Here is a 9,204-nt window from a genome sequence, read left to right on the forward strand (position 1 = left end):
TTCTTGTGAGATGTTTTAATACTCAAAGGGTTTATTATGTGACATTGTATCTCTCTCTCTCTCTCTCTCTCTCTCTCTGCAGGAATACAAACAGCAGGAGACTCTGTTGAAAGCTGAAGTTACTCAACGTGATAAATCTATAGAAAAATTACAACAGGTTAGTCTCGTTCAAAGATAATTATTTTGGATCATTATCACCTTTCTTTGGTTTTAGTATTTTCAGAATTGCAGTTATAAAAAAAAAAATGTTTCATATTTATGTCAACTCTCTCTTACATATATAAAGCAACATTGTTATACAAAGTATTATGAAATGTATTTCAAAATTTTAAGACTTAGAACGGAACCGTGAGTTGGCAGAAAGCTGTTAAGGGTGACATTAACTTACCTGTGATCTGAGATCAAATCTTGGTGAGGTCATCTTTGACTTATAACAGCCCATCATAGTTTACTGTTAATTCACTTTAAATCACTTTCTGCTTGTTTCCCTAATAATAAATCTTACCAGCCACATTTTTGCCAATTTGGTATTGAGAAATCAGTGATTCTTCAGATGAGCAAATTAACAATTTTGTCAATGAATCACAAAACATTTTTTCTAAACAAGCAAAAAATATTTCTTTAAGCTTTTTTTTTTTTTTTTTTTCTGGCAGTTGGTTGTTGATGTATATTTGTTAAAAAAAATATACTGGATATTTATTTTATTTTTTATTCCAGGAGATTAAAGACAGCGTTGATGAAAAGAAAATCCATGAGAAGAAAGGATTAACTATGGTAAATAGTTTGTAATTAAAATTTCGTTCTCAGACCCTGAAGCATTTGGCTTTGACTGAAAGAGTTCTTTGCTGGTGCTGGAGTTCCAATTGCATGTTTTCTTTTTTTCAAATATTTTTTGTTGTTGCCTCATTGAATAAAAGGAGGTTTGGCTGTGTGGTTAAGTAGTTCACTTCCTAATCTCGTAGCTTTGGGTTCAGTCCCACTGTGTGGCACCTTGGGCAATTGTCTTCTGCTATACCCCTGAGCCAACAAAGGCCTTGCAAGTGGACTTTTGAGAGACAGAAACTGAAAGAAACTTGTATATATATGTGTGCATGCATGTGTGTGTGTGTGTGTGTGTGTGTGTGCATTGTACATTGGGATTGTATCCAGAACAGTTAATAAAGTGTGTGTGTGTGGAATATACCATCTGTGATTGCAGGAGAGAATGTGTAAATGTATGTACGCTTGCATGTGTTTCTGTTGCATTTCCATGGCAATCTATTTCCTCCCTCTAAACCACCACAAAACTATTTGCATTTCACTAGGGACTTATTCTCTTTAATCTAATGCCAGATATTTGATGTCATGGGACCATTAATTCTCACACAATCCTGAACACCATTGCAAGAATAGAACTTTTGCAGCTTCTCCCAAGACACTGACATACAATCCATCTGGTCGTTGGTGTAAAAAGCCTCCATTAGCGACACACTCAAAATCACACGCCATCATCTTAGAGGACATATTGAATGATGTAGTTCTGGATTCAGGAAGAAGACGAGAGGGTCAGGGCTGGAATGCCTTTACTCGATCAGAGTTGATCTAAAGAAAACTTCGTTGATGTTTCCATACATGACCTGTGGGGTGGGGGGTGTTTGTCCTCAGTTATTTCCCTTTCTTCTACTTTTCTGTCTTTCACTTTCGATTATCTCCCCTTTCTCTCACATCACAACCCATTCTCACTAAGCTTATATTTTATTACTTTGATTTACCAACTAACGTAGAGACATCATTCTCCATTGTTCTGCATCAGTGCCTCTTCGTCTCTCTTCCTCTCTTTCTCTCCATTAAATGACTCTTCGTTTATATTAATGCACGTGTCTCATTCTCTTTGTCTCTCTCTCTCTACTTGTGTCTCTTAATAAAATGTCATCGGATGATATATATATATTCACCCCTGTCTTTTCGTTTCTACTCTAGGCACAAGGTCCGAAATTTTGGGGGAGGTAGCCAGTCGATTAGATCGACCCCAGTACGCAACTGGTACTTAACCTAACGTTTCTGCCAGCTCTCTGCCGTCCCCAGGTTTTTCTTATAAAAAAAAATATGCTTCATTCAGTGTTTGTAACAGATTTAAGATTCTAACCGACTTTAAAGGTGTTTTTGAGGAAAAGGGGAAGCTTCCGACTTTGTTTTTCATTCTTTCACAATTGATAAAATAACAAGTCAAGCATTGAGGTCGATAGATTTCACTGTCCACTCTCCCCCCCTCCTCCTCAAAATTGTCTGGGTTCTTCTGCTGTTTGTCACTTTGACAGAACTGCAGTCTTGGTTCAAAGAAAGATCAAAACTTGGTACTCAACATTTGGAATGCTGTGAAACACGTACAGCCTTCTGGACAATGTGGGCAATGGGAGTTCCACCATGATATTCCATAGAGGATTAGTAAGGGGCAGAAGGGCTAACAACAATTTTGGGGGAACTCTGTGCATTGATGAAAATCAGCTGGTTGGTCTGATCTGGATGGCTTTTGGGGCAGAAGCCTATGGAGAATTTCCAGAAGTCTCTGGCCTGGAAATGCTTCTGGGGGTATTTGCCAGTTTAAGATAAACTCTTCAGAAGTGCGATCAGCTAGGCTTGCTTGAGATATGCACAGAGCAACTGAACTCTTCTGTACACACATCTCCATTGTCTGAGCATTACTGACTTGTAGAGTTATTAGAAAATTACTATTCTTAAATCTCGCAACGAGAGATATTCAGCAACAGTAGTTTGGAGTAAAGATTATTTGCCAACATAACAGTAATAGTAATTTTCTAATTTATAGATCAGTGACGAGTTGTCACTTTGAAAACTATATATTTCGAATGGGAATTTGGCAGCGCCACCTCTAGTGGTTGTGCTAGATTCCCTTATTCAAAAATATAAGGACACAGATCATGTCGTATAGCCAGCTGGAGACGATGTCTCCTGGGGCTAAATTACAGCAACATTCGTTCTAAACCAGGACTGCCATGTTATGTTGGCAAACAATCTTTACTCCTTGTGGAGTTATACTGAACATTTGCTGTCGCATGCAGGATGGATCTAGCTGTCAGCTGAGTCCATTGTGAAGATCATTCTCCTGCCTTTCTTCGAATGTTGGTGGGGAAGGACAGGCAGTGTCTGTCTGTCTGTCTGTCTGGTGTCCTTAACCAAAGAGGTTGTGTGGTGGACCAGATCGAAAGTGCTCAAGATAAATAAATTTGTCTTTGGTCAAGCCCTCATCAAGGAAAATGAAAGTAGAGAGGGAAGTGCTGCCTCCCAGTAAATTTCTTTAAAGGTTGGCATTAGGAAGGGTATCCAGCTGTAGAAACCATATCAAAACGGACAATGGAACCTGAGGTGGTTCCTGGCCTTTTCAGCCCCTGTTGAACTGTCCAACCTATGTCAGCATGGAAAACAGATTTCAAAGGATGAATGAGAGTGGCAAGCATGGTCTGAGTGAACGAACTTGCTTTAAACATGTGCTTAGAGATTAAGCACACTGTATATTGTGGTAACCCCTGACCCCTGTTCTATGGTACGTTTCCACACACTCTCTCAAAATAGGGACACAAAAATCTCTTCTGTTTGATTTCAGTTGAAAGATTTAAAACGCCAGCTGCATACTGAAAGGAAAAGAGCTGAGAAATTACAAGAAAGATTGCAGGAAATATTAACGGATCCTAAAAACAGACAAGGTAAGTTGAGTTAATTCTGGAAATAATATATTGTTTGTTATTGCATGGCGTGTGTGTGTGTGTGTGTGGGTGTCTGGGTGGGCTGGATGGGTGTTAAGGAAAGAAAAGAAAAGAACATATACAAGGGTGGGCTGAAAGTTTCATAGCTGAAAAGTTCATGAGCTGACTATGAAGGAGTTATGCTAGAACTGTAAAATCTTGCAAGCATTAATTTCAAATCTTCTTATTAATAACTGCATCGTTTCTTTTTGTCTGTCAGCAAGGTGAGGCTTTCATTGAGAGGCCAGAAAGGGTTGATGAATGAATATGAAACTTCTCTGCGAAGTGAAGTTTACATGTATTTGGTCCGTTTATGTGTGAGTTTAGGTATTTGATCTGATCTGTTTCTGAATGAACTTAGTTTTCTTGGTGTGTTTCTGAATTGTATCTTCATACCTCTGTCACAAGCATGTATTTAACATAGCTACGCCTATCTATTGATATGGGAACAAATGTAAATAGATAGAATTAGAAATAAAGAACAATTATATTCATGTGAGTTGACAATTATCTTTACTATGAAATAAAATAACCTTCTTTTGTTGCAGGAGTTGATGACTTATTTAAGCCTGCTGATATTGGAGATAAAGCTGAGAGCAGGTAGGCATCCATCCATCCATCCATCCACATGTACGTATGTATGTATATGATGGCTGTCATGTATGTCTGTCCGTGATGGCTCATAAATGAATATGACCATCATTGACAAATTCTCTCATTCCTAGATATCAAAGACAATGACTGTCAGCAATTCCAGTGCTTATGCAACACCACTTCCGTTCTCACCTACAAATCCAAATAGTTGAGAAACAAGCAAGAATGTGAATCTCTGGCTTTGCAATGAGATGAGTGTTACTTTGGAATGTCCTTCTCTCAGAAATTTACTTCAAAGGAATCTTGGGGAATGATATTTCCACTGGCTTATCGGATGCTGGGGCCTTACATCCTCTGTTTCTATGTCCTGTCACAGAAGGGGATATAGAGATGTAAACGAAGATGCAGGTGTTATTTTTGAATTTCTGTCTTTTAGAGAGATCATTGTCGTTCGTCGTTTAACGTCCGCTTTCCATGCTGGCATGGGTTGGACGATTTGACTGAGGACTGGCAAGCCAGAAGGCTGCACCAGGTTCCAATCTGATCTGGCAGAGTTTCTACAGCAGGATACCCTTCCTAACGCCAACCACTCCGAGAGTGTAGTGGGTGCTTTTTACGTGCCACCGGCATGAGGGCCAGTCACACGGTACTGGCAATGGCCATGCTCAAAATGGTGTTTTTTACATGCCACCTGCACGGAAGCCAGTCCAGCGGCACTGGCAACGATCTCGGCCTATACAAAGACTAGGAGTTGCTTATCTCAGCTACCAGATGGCTGTTGATCACTGAATTCATCGATCCTTTGATAGGCTTTGTTTTATTTGTCCTGCAAGGGGTCCAACATAACTCACCCTTGGTAGGGTTTAGTTGCTGATGGCCTGACCATAGGTCAAGTGGCACTGGGTTACATGTTTCCAGTAGCACTAAACATACAGTATGACAAAACATACATGATAATCATTTAACGTCTGTTTTCCATTCTGGCATGGGTTGCACGCTCTGACAAGAACTGGCAAGCCAGAGAACTGCACCAGGTTCCAATTGCTTGACATAATATGGTTTCTATGGGTGGATGTCCCCTACCTAATGCCAACCACTTCACGAAGTGTATCGGGTGCTCTTTACATGGTACCAGCATGGGTGCTTTTTATGTGGCATGTATGCTTATAAAGCCATCATCATCATTGTTGTCATCATAATATCCATTGCCACCACCATCACCCTTTAATATACCCGACATTTCTTCCTTCGTCAGCTCTGTTTCTTCATGGAGTGCTGGAGCCAGTGGAATTGGTAACAAAGACTCTCCACAGGTAAGTAAACCGTTTACAATTGTTTGGTTAATGTTGCAAAGACTGATTCTTTCAGTGTTGTTGTGTACTGTCAGTGAATTTTGAGAAGTATGGAAGTTTTCAAGGATGCAGTGCCCTGATAGCTAACAACTGATACAGGTAGTTCATTTCATGCTTCAACAATTCCGAGCGTGAAAAAACCAGAAACCATTTCTGTGCTTCCACCAATTTAATTTTTATGTTTCGAAAAATGTTTAAATATGTCAGCAGTTTTAAATTAACCAGTTGCAAATTGTTAGTAATTAAGTTAGTTTAATTACCTTAAAATAATTGATATTTATTTCTTTGGGTTTCAAAAATGAAAAAAAGTAAAAAGATCCTCAAAACCCTGCTTTTTTGTTAAGTATTGATCAATCATTGATTCTTTGAAAAACAACAATTTTTTTTTTCGTCTTTTATTTGTTTTAGTCACTTGACTGTGGCCATGCTGGGGCACCACCATGAAGACGGTTTTTGTTGAATCAATTAACCCCAGTATTTAATTTTTTTTTGTTTTTCAATCCTTTTACTTATTCTGTCAGTCTCCTTTGCTGAACTGTTAAGTTACAGGGACATAAACACTCCAACATTGGTTGTCAAGCAGAAGTGGTGGTGGAGGGACAAACACAGATACAAAGACACACACATGCATGCACACACACACACACGTGCACACACACACATGTGACAGGCTTCTTTCAGTTTCTGTCTGCCAGATCCACTCACAAGGTTTCGGTCAGTCCAAACCTATAGCAGAGGACACTTGCCCAAGGTGCCATGCAGTGGGACTGAACCCAGGACCATGTGGTTGGGCAGCAAGCTTCTTACCACACAGCCATGTTCATCTCACACCTATATGTATTTCCGTTCTGTTTTATTCAAAAACTTTTTTTTCTTTTTTGTGTTTTGCAATATATTAATTCCACATGTTAATTACAAAGTTTGAAGACTAATTTTTCCCTAGTATTACTAAATACAATTAAAACACCAGCTCGTTACACACGCTCATAAGTAAGTAATTTAACTGCCTCGTTGAAAGCCAGTTCAAAGCAAACTTAATTATTTAAACAATTATACACAAAAAAACCCCAAAAGTAAACAACACCCAAAAGCGATAAATTTTTATTAAATTGCATTTGTAATCGCAATATATTTTAACGAATCACAGGTTTAAAAAGTGGAAGTGATTGATGATTGAGGATGGGATTTTTTTTATGTATGAGAGAGAGAGAGAGAGAGAGAGAAAGAGGAAGAGAGAGGGAGAGAGGAAGAGAGAAAGAGAGAGGGAAAGAGGGAGAGAGAAAGAGAGAGGAAGGTGTTAAGAGTTTTGTAAAACTTAATGGAATAGAATGGTGTGTTTTGTCTAAAATACTTTTGTTGTTATTTTCTAGATTATTATTATTGTTGTTGTTATTGATTTTCATTATGAAATTTATTTTAATGATTTAGTCTTTTAATAATAAACTAGTATCGCAGCATTTCTACTTTTTCATTCGATGCAATTTGTTTATTTGTTTATTTGTGTTGTTGCTGTTGTTGTTTATATTTGTTGTTGTTGTTGTTGTTAATTATAAGCTTGATTACTTCTGCTGCAATTGGTCTGTCGTCAATGCTGGTTGTTGATGTGAAAAATTTAAAATGTTGAATTCTCTGTGACCATTACCAATCATTAACTAACATCCCAACCACCACCACCACCAGTAGCAGCAGTGCTTCCCCCATTGTTATTATTTTCCATTACCACCACCACCACCACCAACACCAACATTATCTTACACCACCACCACTACCAACAACAACATTATCGCCACCAAGAAACAGGTCTACACTGCCATCATCCCCACCACTACCACCACCACCACTATTACCACCATTCCCACCGCCATCATCACCACCACCACCACCAATACTACTGCTATCATCATTATAACCCCCACCACCACCACCGCCAGCTCTACATCATTAACCTAAGATGACCCCGACACATTGCTCTGGGTGTTTATGTTGAAATGTTACTCTTTCAGTCTCCAAACCGAACTGGAACCCCTCCAAGTGATTTCGAGTCCGAACATGATGAATTAGTTAACCGTCTGGCTGCATCACAGCAACAGAAATGGACTTTAGAGGAGAAGGTGAGTGGAGGAAGTTGACCAACGTCTTGATTTTTCACTCCAGCATTAGATCAGACTTCAACCGGGTTTATGGAAATTGAATCTTTTATATAATATTTTTACAGGCAGAAGGTGTCCCTTGGTAACCCCCTCCTTGTCTTCCACTCATTGCTTTAACTCAAGAGTGGGGGAACCCCTGCCCACGGGTGCAGCTGCGTCTGCGGGCCCATTTTATTGCACTCGCAGGCTGATATACTCATATGTACAAAATATAGTAAATTTTTCAATCATAAAAATTTATACAATATTCGTATACCTATTTGCGACATAGGTCACATACCCACTACAACTTAAAATGGTCAGAAATTGCCCAGTAATTGCCATTTGAATGGAAATTTTATTTACATTATAAAACACATGTTGCTAGGTTTATAGCCCCTCCCCCTTTGAGACCCAACTACACTTTAGTTGAACAAAACTGGTATGACTATTTCACTGAGGAGGTTTAATAGTACTGAAACATATCTCTAGTTATCTCCATATGGCCAGCCATTATATTATCCCTTCTGACTGTATTCACCATATTACATTTTCAATATTTTTGGTTAATACAAATATCAAAGTTGCCTCCCTTGCTTTTCTTGACCAGAATTAATCACTATACCTATCAACATATCAATCATCTCCAACCGTCTTCCATTCCTTGAAGTAATAAATGGTTGGACAATGTCTTGAACACATCTGTCAGTTTGTAGAACAAGGTGTCACATTTCAGAAATATATTCTCCCTTTTTTCCAGGTTCAGCATCTTGAAGAAAGTAATGCCGCTATGTGTGAAGACCTTTTGCAGAAGTCTGCCATTATTGAGTATTATGTAATGGATGGAAGAACAGGTGAGTTCATACAGTTTCCTTTGCCTTCCAGTCAGGTTCTGCCTTTCAGTAATTTAATATTCCCAGAGAATTTCTTTTGTTGTGTGTGGTTTTCTTTTTATATATTTTCACATTGTACTTCAATTGGTTGTTTGTTCTTTGAGTGCTATCAGGCATCATATTCCTGCAAATATTTACAATATCTCTGGACTTGCTTTGAACTCCAAATCATTTCTTTCTAATGCAGGTTTGCAATGTTCAGTCTGGGCAAAAAATAAACATATACATCTGTTTGTGTGATAACAGATGTGTGATAACACATCTACTTTTAAGTGGGAAATAAATATCAACTTTTAGTATTTATGCTGCTTCTGTTGCTATTAATTATTTTCTAATAAGCCCATTGGCTATATGTGGCACCAATGCCTGAACAGGCACTGAGATTCTATGTCTATATAATATATTGTTAATAATCATAGGAAATTAATATCAGAAAATTCTTCAGCGAAGCATATACATGTGTATAATAATTATTGTATTAAAAATACTTATATAT

General features: G+C 38.3%; 1 protein-coding gene across 1 annotated transcript in view; it reads left to right on the top strand.

The window, feature by feature from the left end:
* The window catches only part of LOC106867335 (GRIP1-associated protein 1), a 97,639-nt gene that overhangs the window by 80,318 nt on the left and 8,117 nt on the right, over window positions 1-9,204 (top strand). Inside the window, exons 20-26 of the mRNA XM_014912181.2 lie at window positions 83-157; window positions 718-774; window positions 3,602-3,701; window positions 4,289-4,340; window positions 5,590-5,647; window positions 7,690-7,797; window positions 8,576-8,669. Coding sequence (XP_014767667.1) covers window positions 83-157; window positions 718-774; window positions 3,602-3,701; window positions 4,289-4,340; window positions 5,590-5,647; window positions 7,690-7,797; window positions 8,576-8,669 — 544 coding nt within the window. The remainder of the gene's footprint in view (window positions 1-82; window positions 158-717; window positions 775-3,601; window positions 3,702-4,288; window positions 4,341-5,589; window positions 5,648-7,689; window positions 7,798-8,575; window positions 8,670-9,204) is intronic.

Source organism: Octopus bimaculoides, chromosome 4, assembly GCF_001194135.2.
Source record: "Octopus bimaculoides isolate UCB-OBI-ISO-001 chromosome 4, ASM119413v2, whole genome shotgun sequence".
NCBI lineage: Eukaryota > Metazoa > Mollusca > Cephalopoda > Octopoda > Octopodidae > Octopus > Octopus bimaculoides.